Source organism: Eubalaena glacialis, chromosome 9 (genome assembly GCF_028564815.1).
Source record: "Eubalaena glacialis isolate mEubGla1 chromosome 9, mEubGla1.1.hap2.+ XY, whole genome shotgun sequence".
NCBI lineage: Eukaryota > Metazoa > Chordata > Mammalia > Artiodactyla > Balaenidae > Eubalaena > Eubalaena glacialis.
This window is the reverse complement of record NC_083724.1, coordinates 88,365,374-88,383,082: the sequence shown is the minus strand read 5'-3', so window position 1 is coordinate 88,383,082 and position 17,709 is coordinate 88,365,374. Positions and strand designations below refer to the sequence as shown.

At 37.2% G+C, this 17,709-nt stretch overlaps 1 protein-coding gene across 1 annotated transcript in view; it reads left to right on the top strand.

The window, feature by feature from the left end:
- FANCC (FA complementation group C) overlaps positions 1-17,709 on the top strand; it is a 277,595-nt gene that overhangs the window by 83,567 nt on the left and 176,319 nt on the right. The window contains 3 exon segments of the mRNA XM_061199225.1: positions 2,494-2,736; positions 4,404-4,488; positions 9,448-9,542. Coding sequence (XP_061055208.1) covers positions 2,572-2,736; positions 4,404-4,488; positions 9,448-9,542 — 345 coding nt within the window. The 5' untranslated portion in view covers positions 2,494-2,571.

Genomic DNA, 17,709 nt, shown 5'->3' with positions numbered 1-17,709 from the left:
TTCCATTTAAAACAATCAGATGCATTTCCATTGCTAAACTAAAGGTTGTTTTTAATTTTGTTAAAATAAAATAGTTTCTTGTCTCTTCTATCAAAAAGTTCTTCAATTTGATGTCCCCAAGTATCTAAACTGACTTACATGTAGAGCCATATGAAACATGTTAGAAATTCATCACTTTGTTTCTTCAGTTTATTTCTTTGTTTAAGGGCACAGACTTCAGAGCTGAAGTCTGAATTCAAATTCCACAACCATAGCTTTGCTACTTACTAACAGTTACTTCCTTTGGCTTTTACATAATCTTTCTTTGGGCAATTGCATAATCTGTCTGTGCTTCTGTAAAATGAGAATAGTAGTACATACCCATTTCATAGGGTTGTTGTGAGGATCAAATTAGCTAGTATGCATAAGGTATTTAATATATTACCAAGAGCATAGTAATTATATGAATATGTAAACTATTACTATATTTATAAAATGGGATATTAATAATTAAGTTTTACATAGATAACATAAAAATACCTTCAAAATTTCTTTTTGGGGGGAGTTACCTTTTAAAAATTAAATTGCTCTACCTGGAAAAGCATTTTGTTATAACATTTAGCTTAGAACTATACTTTGAAAAATATTTCCTCATTCAACATTTATTGAGTATTTTCCAGGCCTGGGCTAAATTCAAGGAAGACAGAGAATGCATGTACCAGTAGAGGCAATAATAACTGAGTGAACAAATAAATGCCCAGGGTAATTAACCGGTGTGCTCAGAGCTGTGGAAGCATCAGCAGAAAGGCCTGGAAGGAGGGTTTGGTGTGTTGGTAAACAGATGAAAGGCCTGCAGTGGACTCTGGTCAGCTGGGGAGAGGCAACATAGGACGTGAGGGGGTGTGCTGGAGCTATGTTTCACAAGGCCTTGGAGACTCTGGTAAGGAGCCGGTATCTTTTCTGTAGGGGGTTGAGATTTCCTTCCAAGGAATGTATTGAAGGGGGTTTTAAACAGGAGTGTACTAGGTCTGATTTACATTTGGGAAAATTGTTTTTGTTGACAGTGTAGAAAATGAACTGGAGATGAATAGGTAGGACCAGATAGAAGACTCTAGGGAAGAAATGGACAGGAATGGGATGGGATGGCAGTAGTGGAAATGGAAAGAAGTGAATGAGGTCAAATGAAATCACATATATTTATTTTAGAGGTAGAATTGACAGGTATTGGTGGTGGCTTGGATGAAGAAGATAGAGAAAGAGGAATCAGACGTCTAGATTTTTGGCTATGTATGTGCCATTTGACAGTATGCATATATTCCCTCTATAATTAAACTTTTAAAAAATTTTATGGTACTTTTCAGAACTAAATTTTTAGTACTATTTTAAAACATTCATCTTCCTGGTCTAGATTTTTTTTTGCACTGCAGCAAAATTGTACAATCTTCCTATTTTTTTTCTTATTTTCCTGTTTAGTAATGAAAACCTCCATTGTTGATGTTATTGGCATTTAATTGGGAGCACTTTATCTGTTAATTATCGCTGTTGAAGATTTAAACTCACTTACCACTTGCAGAGTAATCTTTTGAAATTAGATAGCTGAGTATCATCCCTGCCCCAGGAAACTATGAGTCTGTAAAAGCCTGCACCTGTTGAGAAGCAGCCTTCCCTTTGCCCAGTATGCTTCCCATGGGTGTGGATGGCAAGGAGCTGGGATGGTGGTGAGGCACCTGGAGTTTATTTACCTATCTCTGCCTGAGGTGCTCGCTCACTCTGCATGTAACTCCACTATTCTTTTTAACATGTACTTCAGATGTGGTAAGTCAAGTTTATGAGTTTTTATTTTCTGTCACTTAGGACTGGCATATCTCCTCAACAATTGGAGTTTATCTTATTTTACCAAAATATGATTTCTTCTTGTGAATGGAGACCAAGCATATACAGCAGTCATTAATTAAATTAAGCAGATTGTTCAAATTGGTGCATGTGGAATGAATTATTTTACTTTTTTCTCAGAATTGAGAAACTAGGAAGAAAATTCATTAGACAGTAATGCATAGAGATTTTTTTTACACCTAAATGAGAAGCCAGAAGTACATATAAAACATAAGAACTTCAAAAACATTTCTTAGGCACAGACTATTATGAAACTCCCATGGATGTTTTTGATTTCCCATTACATTAAAATACTCAAATGAACTTCATATTCAGAACATTTAAAAATAGCTCAATCTTAAGATATAAAGTATTATCAGCTGTGCTTTTTGTACATAATTAGCATGTGCCTGTGGAGGTATAATGACTTTTAGTGTAATGATATTACTCATGATAAAAAGTTCAGATGGTAAAAATTGGAGATACAGCTGGGTGACACATTTTAAAATAACTCAAAGATGACTTCACAGAAGGCATGCTATTTTGGTCCCTTGTAATCCTCCTTTCACTCATCAGTGGTTATGAAGGCATTGATAAAAGATCCTTTTTCAAATGTTTCATTTCTTTCCCCTTTTCTTATAGATTCGATGTGTGTTCACTGTTTCCTTCAGTGTGTGACAAACCACTGTGAAGGTACATCACCTTTTCCCTTTTTCTGAGATGGCTCAAGATTCAGTAGGCCTTCCTTCTGATTTTCAGTTTTGGATGCGGAAGCTTTCCGTATGGGACCAGGCATCCACTTTGGAAACCCAACAAGACACCTGTCTTCACCTGCCTCAGTTCCAGGAGTTCCTGAGGCAGTTGTATGAAGCCTTGAAAGAGATGGTGAGTAGTGGACCAAAATAATAAGGTTATTTTGTGACATCAGGAACTCTTTACCAGATTTTATTAAGCCTGAATGCAGTCCAGGGACTTGTGGTATTGACCTAACGTATTGAAGGATTAGACAGACAAATTACCTGTAAATATTGCAGACAGGATGTGGTTTCCTAGTGTCTGATTCATTATGACTTCAGTCTTTTCTTTCTTGATTAGTTATATTGTCACATGAGACTTCCCGACCAATCAAGTTGTTTTTAAATAAACAAGAGTTTGACACTTGTCAGGTAATAATTGGGTTTCTTTTAAAGGCCTTTGTATCTCTTAAATATTGAAGGGTTTGCTGAAATGCTTACTCTTTTCTCAACCCTCTTCTAAAGTGGGCTCTAATAAGAGATGATAAATGTTAAGATCTCTTCTTTATAAATATTTTAAGTGGACTTTTCTTGTGAATATTAAGATTATGAGTGTCTTCACTATTGTTGTATAAGTTATTGTGTTCAAAATTTGGTATTTTTTCATTTTGACATAAGATTTCTTATTTTCATTGCAATAGGTATTTTTGTGAATTAATGTATTTTCATAATATGATAATATTATTTGTTTATACTTATTTTCTAATTTCAAAATGAAAAGCAAAATTGTCATTTAATGTAGGTGTTCTTGTGTTATACTTTTCTTTCCTTAATCAAAGAAGCAAGTAGGATATTTGAAGAATAATTCATAGTGATGATATGAGTTCACATGTCTTTAGAAAGTAGAAGAAAAGATACTGTCTGTATGAACAACTAATGCTAACTTTTAAAATTGTTTTTTGGCAATGAGACTTTTGTAACTTGACCTTAAAGTGATTCCAGAAAGTCCAAGACTGACCTTGATGCTCAGACAAATGTGAGGAATTTATTGCTTCAGCAGTAGGAAATGCTTATCATTTCAGCGTATGTGCATGTTAGCCCAGTTTGGTCTTATTTTTTAACTTTCTTGAAAGGTAAAGAAGCGGGAAAGGGCCAAGTGTACAACAGCAAGTGTATTTTTTAATCTTAAGCTGTTTTCTATTTGGTTGATCGTTTTTTGTGTCAGGTTTTAGGTCGTTGCAGACAAGTATGATGTCATTTAGCATATAGTAATCAAAATAGTAATAAACAGAGATATATATCTATATGCTTTGGCTGCTTTTATTTCTTTTTACAAGTTCCAGAGTTCTTGTCCTGCTAAACCTTCTTTGAGATAGTGCTACTGGAGCTGACTCAGGAACTTCTCTTATTATGTTAGAAAAAAACCCCAGGATGAACATATGGTGTTATATAGATATTAATCACCTATAATTTTTTTTCACTATTATGCAGTCTTTGTTATTTTTTAGATAAAGTGGCCTTTCTTGACTTAAATATGAGTAAAATAAAGTTAATTCTGCAATAATATTGATTTTACCTAAACTTGTTGTACTTCTTAGTTTTGGTGGCCTGGTTTAAGGATGAAGTATGGTGATTGCTTGTTAAACTTTATTAGAATTACTTACCTAAAGATCTTCTCTAACCTTTTTCTCCCCCTACTTTTCTAAAATATATGCTAAACAAGAAACATTCAAGCTCCCTCAACCTATAATGGCAGTTCAGGCTTTTCTGAGTTGTGTAGTGTCCTTTTACTGACCAAAACATAATTTTCTTTTATAGGATTCAAATGCAATTATTGAAAGATTCCCCACAATTGGTCAACTGTTGGCAAAAACTTGCTGGAATCCTTTTATCTTAGCATATGGTAAGAATCCAAAGCATGTCCTCTCAAAATACAAACTTCTAATGATAATTTTAATCTTTGCATTGTTTAACAAAACACAGAACTTTAAATTATAAGCCTTTCTCTTATTTTTCATGAAACAACTTATCAAATGTATTCCTTGTTCCATTACAAAGAAGGCATCCTTTATTGTTGTCCATATATATTTGTGTATGTGTATATAGATAAACACACACAAACACATACATGCAGATGTGTAGGAGAATAGAACTCCTTGATTAGAGGGCAGAAACTCCCCGATGACTGTTATAACCTCATTTTTAATTCAGTGTAAAATGGTTATAATAATGAAATAATTTCTTTGTTTTGCAATTTCATATTAACTCACACACCGTTTTCCATGTGTAAATTCTTCAGTGTTTGAATCCTGCCATGGCTCTGCCATTATTTAGGGGTGACAGTTTGGTTTTACCCAAGGTTAAGAGGAATTTGGGGATACTTTGGGGGAGGTGTCCCTTCACTGACCTCCTGCCTACCTGTCTAGCCTCATTTCCTGTTTAATCCTCCACAGCTATACCACATGCATTGTAGACAGTTTAAATTACTAACAGTGCTTGATGTCTGGGCCTGCGACATGCAGTTCTTTTTGCCTGGAACTCTGTTCTCATCTCATGTCCTCAAATCTTCTTCGAAATAGCCTTGCTAGGGCTGAGTTAGGAACCTTTCTTAGTGTGTGCATAGCTGCCAGTATCTCCCTTAATTATAACACTTACTACCCTGCTTTATAATTGTTGGTTTGCCTGTCTGATGCCCTGGAAGACTGAACGCCTCTCAAGAGCAGGAACTGTGGTTTTAGTTCTCTTTGTTGTCCCAGAGCTTAGCAGAGGGTGAATAGGCACATCTGAAGGTATATAGTGGAGGTTTATTGCCTTGATTTGACTATATTGTTAGCTAATGGAATATTTACTTTTCATATTTTTAAAGTCAGAGACTAATTGCATAATATAATGATAGTAGAATCAAAAATAATATGAATATTCCCTTTTGATGTTTAGAGAATTATACAGTATCTCTTTCCTAGCCTGTTCTAAGTCATTAGAAGGAGCTTGAACTGGGTGGGGAAGGGACAACATTTGCATTTGGTTCCATGAGCATACATGCATGGGTGCACTGCATATACTCAAACTTACTGGCTCCACCCCCATCTTCATTCTATTCCTTTTCCTCTTCACTTAATGCCTCTTGCTTCCTCTTCCTCCTTAAGTTGACGCTTCCTCCTTTACCCACTTAGCTTGTTCAAGTTCTTGATCTAAAATGGCAAAGCCATCACTGTGTTTGCCTACCAGGGCCATGCTTACCTGCCCTAAATTTATATATTTCAACTAGGCCAGTGTTTCTCAAAAAACCTTTGACCAGAAATACATTTTCTATACATGTGTATATATGCATACATACAGTTATACACATACACCCACACATTTCATGAAAAAATGCTTGCTTTTATTATGTGCAATTCATATTCACTATACCATTTTTTAAATGGTTTTCATGACCCAAAACTGATTTTACAATCCACCTATACGTCGTGATCAAAAGTGTGAAAAACATTGAGCTAGGCCAATGCTGTTGATGGCAGGAGAAAGGAAAAGAAACTGTTGGATTTCCTCCATTTAAAGGCATCACTCATTGTTAGATACTTCATGGATTGAATAACCACTTTTTAGAAAAAAGAAATAATATGCCCTTTAAGTGTACCTAGTGGATTTGGGACACATCCTTAATTCAGAAATGTTAAAATGTGGGAAAGTATGGGTTGTAGAATTGAAGTAGAATTAGGGGCATTGCTCACTTTGTGCTGAGCACTATTCTCTATGGATTGCATAGTGGGTCTAATTGAGTTCTTGATAGGCTTGCAGGATAGGTATTTATGGATTAGCCTAAATATGTCACTTTTCTCAGAATATACAACTAATAAAATCCAGGATCCTACTCCTCTAAAGCCCATATTGTTGTAATGATTTGCCCCCATGGATTGTACCACTGTGGTTGAAATGTTCCAGTCCTGGCTTTACCACCAGCCAGCTTCATGTGAATGTATATAGTCACTATTTTTTTTTTTTTTTTAATGTCAAGCCCTAGGAAAACATGGCTCACAATTTCTGCCCTCTAGGATCTTCCAGTCAGGGAAAAAGGAAACCTAAGGAGATCAGCCAGAGTCAGGATGATGGTTGGTACTGTGGAGCTTTGAATAAGTTGCTGAGGGGAAGGAGAGTTTCACAGGGGAGGTTTTGCGGGCGCTGACTGTTGGAGGAAAATAGATGAGATAGGATTTTCTAAGGCAAGCCACAGAACTCACTGGGTCTCCGATTCTTTATTTGTAAAAGTGAGAGGCTGGACTGATTTATCTCTGTGGACTTAGACTTGTATCTGTCTATGATCTTTCCTTAGCACCTAATTTCCATTACTTTGGCCCCCTCTATCAACCAGAAACAAATTCTCCATCTCTTTCTGTTTAAATGCCTGTGTTACCATTTGAACTGCCCATTAAATTTCAGTTTCCTGTTTGAGGTATGCATTTGGTTTTGAGCTCGTAGAGGAGACTGACAGGCACAGAACTCATGAGTAATCAAATCTTGCCTGTGTTGCCACTGTTGTTTCACTAGTTGGGCACTTTCTTCCAGGAAAGGATCTTTTCTTATGGTTTTGTAATAACAAAATTATTTTTTAAGTACAGTAAAAGTAAACAATTTCCATCAAGGAAAGAAGTAAGTAAATGAGAATAGGATCAGAAATAAGGATAATAAGGAAGGAGGAAGAGGAAGGATTTGGAAATTAAAAGACTCTACAAAGGGAAGAGAAAAAAGAGGTAATAGAAAGGGAAAAAACACCTTTTATTCAGTGGTGTTCTCTCCATAAAATTACTGCCTTCACCTCCTTGGAGTTCTGGCTGGTAGGTTCTAGGTCTGAACTCATGATTAACATATTATAGCTATAACCTGTTTTCCTTATGCTTTTTATTACTGTGTGAGAGTTTGCCCCCAAACTTGGCAGCTTAAAACAAATATTTATTGTCTAAAAAAAATGCTGCCATCACACTTTTAAACTATAGAATTAATTTAAAGAGTTAATTTAGCTTTCATTTGAGCTTTCAGTTCAAGATATCAAAAAATAAAATATTAGGTGGCAAATATATGTTGGTATATTCCTTTCCCTTACACTCATTTTTAGATGAGTGCTTTGCACTAATGACTGTCTGCATGATGAATCCCAGGCAGTTTTCTATCCCCAGTGCTCCAGCTCCGATGTCTGAGCCTCTAGGGAGGAGCCTGACAGATGCCATCCCCTGTAGACAGTGCTGGTGGCATTCATGAATAATAGGTGATGGCTTGCATCTTTAAATCCCTAAAACAAAGTAAGCTCATTAGTAGTGCATTTCAGTGCATTGACTCTGGGCAAAGAAATAAAGGCTGGGGGCAAGTTACTCTTGCTCTTCTTTTTCTTTTTGAGAGAAAAGTAAAAAATAATATGCTTGTTGAACTAAATGTGCAGAGTCACTCAACATCTGGGGAAAACTCCTATCTTTTGGATTCTTTTAGATTTACACTCCATAATTAACATTTTCTGTCTCTTTTCTCTTTAGTGGTGAGTGTCTGATTTTTGGAAATGCTCCCCATCAGGTTGCATTCTGTATAACATGGGAAGCTGCTTACATAAGCATATCATTAGATGTGTTTGTCACACTTGTGACATGCAGATAGTTATAATTTCTTCTGATATTTAAAACATAGAAAGTACAACAGTCAGATTTTTAATCAGGGGCATTGGTTCAACCTGAAGAACTCTAGGATCTCCAGCGGTTAAATTATGTGATTCTTGCAATGAACTGATTTCAGGCAAGCCAGTGATGTATTTGAGCTCATAAAGCTAGGAAAAATAGGAATATCCTTCAGGATAACCCCTGATAAAGTTTGTTCAGAGATGTTAGTTATTAGGAGAGCCTAAGTTTATGGGGGGAAAATGGATTTAAAATTACTATCAGGGTCCTTTGGTTTGTGGTTGAAAATGCCGAGATAGCTTACTGTAGTTTGTATTCTCCTTATTTCTTGTTAATGAAGCCCTTAGAAATGCTGTGTTTATGAAATTGCAGTAGATAACAAAGAGCATCAGGTGATCCTGCAGAGGAGTGATTCCAGGTGCTGGGTTTCCTCAGCGTCACCTCCATGGCCTTGTGGTAAAGTCCATAGTAGCTTTGGTTCTAGTTGAGGTACTGACATCTTCAGTTTTTAGGTCTCATTTTTGCTTCTCAGTTGTGTTATAGAATCTCCAACTTGAATGGACTTAGTTACCAAAGGAGGAAAGAGAAAATGGCTTACCAAGTAGATGTTCTAGCCAAATAGATTTCAAAGGTCAGCATTGTTATCACATATTTAGTAAAGTTTTACATTTTAGAGTAAAGAATTAGGAGCATGTAAAAGGCTTCTATTTTATCCAAACCATTTGGTACTAAAAAGAATGTATTTTAAAACAATTCTTTTTGTTAAATTTATTTTTAACAAGTGGGGGTATTTTGGCCAATTAGATTAAATCAGAAATATCGACTACTGCTTATAGCAGTGATACTGCCTTAAAAAGGTTGAAATTACTAATGGTTTGAATATAAAATAAAGAACTGATCTTGAAAAAGCTAGTTCTTTTAGTTCTTTCCATCATTCTCTTTTGGCTTTAAAAATTGCTGCTGTGACAGAAAGAGAATTGACCTCACAAGGGCTAAGCATAAGTGATCCTGAACCCACAAGAAGGAAAAAAACCACAAAGTTTCACACATGGTCCTGGATGCTTGTTCTATGAACTTAGTAGTTTGTGATTTTCCTAAAATATAATAAATATATTTCCTTTAGTATATAATGTTACAAATTTTCTCCTGATTATCTTTTCTTTCTATTTGATAAAACCTACTCATTTTAGTTTTCCTTTTTGCAGATGAAAGCCAAAAAATTCTAATATGGTGCTTGTGTTGTCTGATTAAGAAAGATCCACAGAATTCTGGAGAATCGAAACTTAACTCCTGGACACGGGTAAAAGTAAATCTTGCACTATACTGCTTTGAATTCAATAAAGGTGCTGCTTTGACAGTCCAGAAACTTTTTCAAACACATCCTTCACTGTTAAACTTGTAAAGCTTTACAAGAGATTTCATTTTTGTTTGATTGTTAATTCCTTAAGAGATAGGTCCTCAGGGTGAACTTCCCCATGCCTGCAAGAACTAATGTTGAGTGGTTTTAGAAAGTTACTCTCAGGTAATTAAAAGAATGTACTCTCCTTCCTTCTAACAATTGTTTCTTCCTACCAATCTACTTTAAATACTTACATAATTTCTCTTCAGGTACTTCTCTGCCTCTCTCAGAATCTATTCTGTAGTAAAACTAAAATTCAGAAGTGCCCAGGGAGCAGCAGTCTTTATTTTGTGTCCTAAAGTTGGTACCCTGGCCAGTGTGCTCAGACTAGCCTCTAGGGCTGGTTGGCTAATGCTGCAAACACCGTCAAATCGGTTACCTGGCCGTGCTAGTCCAGATAGCTGACAGCTTCCTGAATTCCCCCTGTGTCTGCTTCCTCTTGAATGGTGGGCACAAATAGGAGAATGTTGTAAGGCTGTGCTGTAGCTGCCCTCACCACCAGCAAGTTGGCTGGTCTTTTCTCTTACCCCCCACTGTCCTGCTGCAATAACCTCAAGGACTTGCTGATGCCTGTCAGACTGCGCTTACTATGCATATGGTCTAGATTAGCTGCTTAGTATTACGAAACCAACCACCCAGATTAATGCATATGGTTTTCTCTACCAATCTGACTGGTGGTATCATTCCGTTCACTGCTTTTTACCATTCCTTTGTTTTATACAGAATTGCTGACAGAGATGACAAAGACAGTATTTGTATTTTTGTTAGATTAAAAGAAGAATTGGAGGGACAGTAGAAGTGAAAAGGATTGGGCGAGGGAAGGAAAAAATGCAACATTTAACTGGAAGGAAAGTTAAAGAGCTGAAGGAAGGAACTGATAAGTAGAATTAGGGAAGAAAAGGTATGAAAAGCAAGGCTATAGAAATAGAATAACATACTTAGTTTTCAATTTTTTAAATTATTGCTTTTGTTGAGTATTTGCTATTTTAGTGATTATTTAGGATATATATTTTTATTGGCTAGCTCATTAAGTCCAGAAATACCCATCTAATAAAGTGTTTTTAGAGTGATTAGGTTAACTTTCTTCATTTAACTCGTGACTTATATTAGCCTAGTTTTAAGTTTCTAGCCTTGCAGTTTATTCTGTGGGTTTCCCTTGTTTAATATTGTGTCCATTTAATAAATAGGTACTCATTAAGTGTAGCACAGGGAGGTAAAGTTAAAACACTTAATTCTTACCTTCAGGGAGTTTACAGACTAGTAACCAGGTCATTCTAGGGCAGTGTCATTGGGTTATTGGTAGAGCTGTGTATAGGGGTGATGGTGATGCAGAGGAGGGACACTTGTTCAGACTTGGTGGTTTGGAGATGTTTCTTGGGAGAGATGATATATCAGCTGAGTTTTGAAGGATGACTAAGAGAACAGGGATAGAGTTTTAGGAACGATGTTCCTGCCAGCAAAAAGAGCATGTGCAAAGAATGGTGGTGAGGAAGCAAATGCTGTATTCAGGAAACTGCAGGTGCTTAGATATCCCTGAGCTTGGGATTTTATAGGGTTGATGATGAACCATAAAGCCTTATGTATGATTATAAGAAGTTTTTATTTTAACTTGAAGGCAGTGGGGAAACCACCGAAGTATTTTAAATAGAGAAATCATGTGGCCAGGTGTGAATTTTAGAACTTACCAGCAAAAGGAAGTTGCTTTGGAAGGTGCCAGGGATAGCACTTTCGAAGCAGTTGTAGTGATAAAAGTGAGAAATAATGAAGGCCTGAATGAAATGGAAAAGAAGGACCAGATTTATGATATTAATAAGGTAAATACGTAAGGATGTAATGGCAAATTAAGTGCAGGTGTACTTAGTTGTAGGTGGAGTTGAACTTAGTGTTTTCAGGAGAGGGGCTGATTTGCACAGAGGGTTGACAGTCCTCAGGGTACAGGACCAGTGGGAGCCATGCGTGAGGGTGAGATCACCCAAGGAAAGTACCTAGTGTGAGGAGGGGAAAGGGCCTAGGGACAACCTTGGGAGACACTGGCATTTAAGGAGTGAGTGGAAGAATAAGTTACACTGCACACTAGAAAGGGGGAGTCCAAGAAGAAGAAGGAGAAAAGCAGCAGCATTTTAAGAAGGAATGAGTGGTCATTTATATCTAATGCTATAGCATGCCACTGTCCAATAGAAACAAAGTACATTCTACATAGATAATTTTCAGTTTTCTAGCAGCTGCTTTAAGAAATGTAAAAAGAAAAAGTTGAGACTAATTTTAATGATTATTTATTTAACCCAGTATATCCAAAATACCATTATTTAAATATGTAATCAATATAAAAATTATTAATGTGATCATTTATAATTTTCCAGGTCCATCCATGTTGCTTCAAATGGCATAATTTCATTCTTTTTAATTCTTTTTATGGTTTGTCATATGTGGCCATTATTATGTTGAGGTATGTTCCCTCTATGCCCACTTTCTGGAGAGTTTTTATCATAAATTGGTGTTGAATTTTGTCACAGCCTTTTTCTGCATCTATTGAGATGATCATATGGTTTTTATTCTTCAGTTTGTTGATGTGGTGTATCACACTGATTGATTTGCAGATAATGAAAAATCCTTGCATCCCTGGGATAACTCCCACTTGATCATTATTGTGTATGATTCTTTTAATGTATTGTTGGATTCAGATTGCTAGTATTTTGTTGAAGATTTTTGCATCTGTTCATCAGTGATATTGGCCTGTAATTTTCTTTTTTTGTAGTATCTTTGTCTGGTTTTGGTATCAGGGTAATGGTATCCTCATAGAATGAGTTTGGGAGTACTCCTTCCTCTGCAGTTTTTGGAATAGTTTCAGAAGGATAGGTGTTAGCTCTTTTCTAAATGTTTGATAGAATTTGCCTCTGAAGCTATCTGGTCTGGGACTTTTGTTTTTTGGGAGTTTTAAAATCACAGTTTCAATTTCATTACTTGTGATTGGTCTGTTCATATTTTCTGTTTCTTCTTGGTTCAGTTTTGGGAGCTTGTACCTTTCTAAGAATTTGTCCGTTTCTTCTAGGTTGTCAGTTTTATTGGCATATAGTTGCTTGTAGTAGTCTTTTATGATCCTTTGTATTTCTGTGGGGTCCATTGTAACTTCTTGTTTTTCATTTCTAATTTTATTGATTTGCGCCCTCTCCCTTTTTTTCTTGATGAGTCTCACTAATTTGATTATCTTTTCAAAGAACCGGCTTTTATTCATGCACTTTTGCTATTGTTTTCTTCGTTTCTATTTCATTTATTTCTGCTCTGATCTTTATGTTTTCTTCCCTTCTACTAACTTTGGGTTTTGTTTGTTCTTCTTTCTCTAATTGCTTTAGGTGTAAGGTTAGGTTGTTTGTGACTTTTCTTGTTTCCTGAGGTAAGATTATATTGCTATACACTTCCCTCTTAGAACTGCTTTTGCTGCGTCCCATAGGTTTTAGATCGTTGTGCTTTGTTTTCATTTGTCTCTAGGTATTTTTTGATTTCCTCTTTGATTTCTTCGGTGATCCATTGGTTGTTTAGTAGCATATTGTTTAGCCTCCATGTGTTTGTGTTTTTACAATTTTTTTCTTGTAGTTGATTTCTAATTTCTGAGCATTGTGGTCAGAAAAGATGCTTGATATGATGTCAGTTTTCTTAAATTTACTAAGGCTTGCTTTGTGTCCCAGCATGTGATCAGTCCTGGAGAATGCTTCATGTGCACTTGAGAAGAATGTGTATTCTGCTACTTTTGGATGGAATGCTTTATAAATATCAATAAAGTCCATCTGGTCTAATGTGACATTTAAGGCCTGTGTCTCCTTATTGATCTTCTGTCTGAATGACCTGTCCATTGATTAAAGTGGGGTGTTAAAGTCCCCCACTATTGGAATCTAGAAAAATGGTATAGATGATCTTATTTGCAAAGCAGAAATAGAGACACAGATGTAGAGAACAAACTTATGGATACAAAGGGGAAAAAGAGGGGGTGAGATGAATTGGGAGATTGGGATTGACATACATACACTACTGTGTATAAAATAGAAAACTAATGAGATCTCACTGTATAGCACAGGGAATTCTACTCGGTGCTCTGTGGTGACCTTAACGGGAAGGAAATCCAAAAAAGAGGGGATATATGTATACGTATGGCTGATTCACTTTGCTGTACAGCAGAAACTGACACAGCAGTGTAAAACAACTCTACTCCAATAAAAATAAATAAACAAACAAACAAATAAATAAATAAAGCTTCCCACTATTATTGTGTTACTATAGATTTCTCCTTTTATGGCTGTTCCCTTATATATTGGGGTGTTCCTATGTCAGGGTGCATATATATTTACAACTGTTATATCTTCTTCTTGGATTGATCCTTTGATCATTATGTAGTGTCCTTTTTTGTTTCTTGTAACAGTTTTTATTTTAAAGTCTATTTTGTCTGTATTGCTATTCCAGCTTTCTTTTGATTTTCATTTGCCTGGAATACCTTTTTCCATTCCCTCACTTTCAGTCTGTATGTGTCCCTAGATCTGAAGTGGGTCTCTTGTAGACAGCATATATATTGGTCTTGTTTTTGTATCCGTTCAGCCAGTATGTGTCTGTTGGTTGGAGCATTTGATCCATTTACATTTAAAGAAATGCATATCTATTGTAGATTTTCAGTTTGCTTTTACCATGAGATTTTGATATAACAGTCTATATATAAACAAGTTTGTTTTAAGTTGCTGGTCTTTTAATTTCAAATGCATTTCCAATATCCAGCATTTGTGCTCTCTTCTCACAATTGCTGGTTTTGATATCATATTTCTGTGCAGATGATTTCCTACCTTTACTTTATGCTTGCCTTTACCAGTGAGCTTTTCCATTCATAATTTTCTTCTTTCTAGTAGTGGCCTTTTCTTTTACGCTTAGAGAAGTTTTTTTAGCATTTGTTGCAAAGCTGGTCTGGTGGTGCTGAATTCTCTTAGCTTTTGTTTGTCTGTAAAGGTTTTGATTTCTCTGTCGAATCTGAATGAGAGCCTTGCTGGATAGAGTATTCTTGGTTGCAGTTTCTTCCCTTTCATCACTTTAAAGATATCGTGCCACTCCCTTCTGGCCTGCAGAGTTTCTGCTGAGAAATCAGCTGATAACCTTATGGGAGTTCCCTTGTATGTTATTTGTTGCTTTTAATATTTTTTCTTTGTTTTAACTTTTGTCAGTTTGATTACTATGTGTCTTGGCATGTTCCTCCTTGGGTTTATCCTGCCTGGGACTCTCTGCACTTCCTGGACTTGGGTGACTGTTTCCTTTCCCATGTTAGGGAAGTTTTCTGTTATTATCTCTTCAAATATTTTCTCAGGCCCTTTCTCTCCCTCTTCTCCTTCTGGGAACCCTGTAATGCAAATGTTGGTGCATTTAATGTTGTCCCAGAGGTCTCTTAGACTGTCTTCATTTCTTTTCATTCTTTTTATACTCTTCTGCGGCAGTGATTTCCACCGTTCTGTCTTCCAGCTCACTTATCCGTTCTTCTGCCTCAGTTACTATGCTATTGATTCTTTCTACTATATTTTTCATTTCAATTATTGTGTTGTTCATCTCTGTTTGTTTGTGCTTTAGTTCTTCTAGGTCTCTGTTAAACATTTCTTGCATCTTCTCAAACTCTGCCTCCTTTGTTTTTCCGAGATCTTATATCATCTTCACTATCATTACTCTGAATTCTTCTTCTGGTAGATAGCCTATCTCCACTTCACTTAGTTCTTCTGGGGTTTTATCTTGTTCCTTCATGTAGGACATGTTCCTCTGCCGTCTTATTTCATCTAACTTTCTGTGATTGAGGTTTCTGTTCCGCAGGCTGCAGAATTGTAGTTCTTCTTGCTTCTGCTGTCTGCCCTCTGGTGGATGAGGCTATCTAAGAGGCTTGTGCCGGATTCTTGTTGGGAGGGTCTGATTACTGCCCACTGGTGGGTGGATCTGGGTCTTGTCCCTCTGGTGAGCAGGGCCATGCTCGGGAAGACTTTAAGCAGCCTAACTGCTGATGGGTGGGACTATGTTCCCGCCCTGTTTGTTGTTTGGCCTGAGGTGCCCAGCACTGGAGCCTACAGGCTGTTGGGTAGGGCTAGGCCTTGGGGAGGAAATGGTGACCTCCAGGAAGGCTCACGCCAATGAGTACTCACTGGAACTCTGCTGCCAGTGTCTTTTTCCCCCTCAGTGAGCCACATCCATCCCTTGCCTCTGCAGGAGACCATCCAATACTAGCAGGTAGGTTTGGCCCAGTCTCTTATGAGTTCACTACTTTCTTCCCTGGGTCCTGGTGAGCATGGGACCTTGTGTGAGCCCCCCAAGAGTGGAGTTTCTTTTTCCCCCAGTCCTGTGGAATTCCTTCAGTCAAACCCCACTGGCCTTCAAAACCAATTCTCTGGGGGTTCCTCCTCCTGTTGCCAGACCCCCAGGCTGGGAAGCCTGACGTGGGGCTCAGGACTTTCACTCCTGTGGGAGAACTTCTGTGGTGTAATTATTTTCCAGTTTGTGGGTTGCCCACCAGGTGGGTATGGGATTTGATTTTATTGTGATTGTGCCCCTCCTACCATCTTGTGGCTTCTTTTTTTGTCTTTGGATGTAGGGTATCTTTCTTGTCAGGTTTCAGTGTTTTTTTTGTCAGTGGTCTTTCAGCAGTTAGTTGTGATTTTGGTGTTTTTGTAGGAAGGGGTGAGCTCACATCCTTCTACTCCGTCATCTTGCCAGCCCTCCAATGACGGCACAAACAGCATCCAATGGAAGATGGCGCAGAGGCAAATTCCGCACCTGTCCTAGAAATTGTTTGATGCTTGCCATATGTTAGCCTTTGTTAATATGTTATATTGGAAATACATTAATTTTTTTGGAGTCTTACTAGTAACCTCAAATGTACTGTCAAATAACACCACCTCTATGGCTCTTCTTACAGCTCTTAGAGACTGGTTGAAGTCACAGGACTCTTTCACATCTTTTTGGAATATTTGGTTCTTGAAAAACTTAGTTTTACCAGTGAATCCATTGAACAGATGCTTTTTGAGAACCTACTGTTTGCCTGGCACTATTAAAGAAGCTGAGGATACAGTAGTGGATCTAAAGACAGTCTGTTCTCAGAGTTTATAATCCAAAGGGAAGGTCTCTGGGCCTGCCAAATTTAGCAACTACTTATCTTCTTTGGGCAAGACCATACCAGTATTATATTTTATTCTGATGAGAAAAGAATGGCAGAATACCAGGAGTGGAGATCAGTCAAAAGGGTTTTATTCAATCTTTATTCCCTTTAAATGCAGTAGTAAGCAATATCCAGATGTTCCTGTATTGCTTCAGTCCTCTACTTCATTCTTTAGGATTAAAACAAAAAAAACCCTTTTAAATTACAAAATCTAACCAACATGCAGAAAAGTGCATGAAGCATAAATGCCAAGCTTAACAAATCATTGCAAATAAATACCCTTTCAACAACCACCCAGGTCAGGAAATAGAATGGAACATTGTCTCCCTCCTAGAAGCTCCCAAGTGCCCCTTCCTATTTATATGCCCTTATGTGCCTTGCTAGCAGTTACTACTAGCCTGACTTTTATTTACATTGCTTTATGGTTTTACCACTTAATTATGCAGTTTGGCCTGTTATTTTATCTTGGTAAAAATGGAATAATGCAGTATGTATTTGAGATATTGTGATTTATAAGAAATATATATTTGGTCATTCAGATGACCAAAATATATTTTTAATTTATATTTGGTCTTCGTCTGCAGTTCCTGGCTCACAGCTGCCAAAACTCTTGGAATCGCCTAAGGGTTGAGAGTGATAAAAGGTGTCTTGTGTTATGTTAATAAGGTGACTTTTGGAGGGCACCTGAGGATGAGGGCTGCTTGGCAGGAGAACCAACCTCGTGAGTAGAGGGTTGGAACTTTCAGTCCCACCATCTGGTTTCCTGCGAGGGGAGAGAGGCTTGAGGTTGAATTAGTTGCCGTTAGCCAGTGATTTAGTCAATCATGACTATATAATGAAGCCTCCATAAAAACCCAAAGGACCGCTTTTTGGCCCCTTTTCAGAGAGCTTCCACATGGGGGAAGCAGA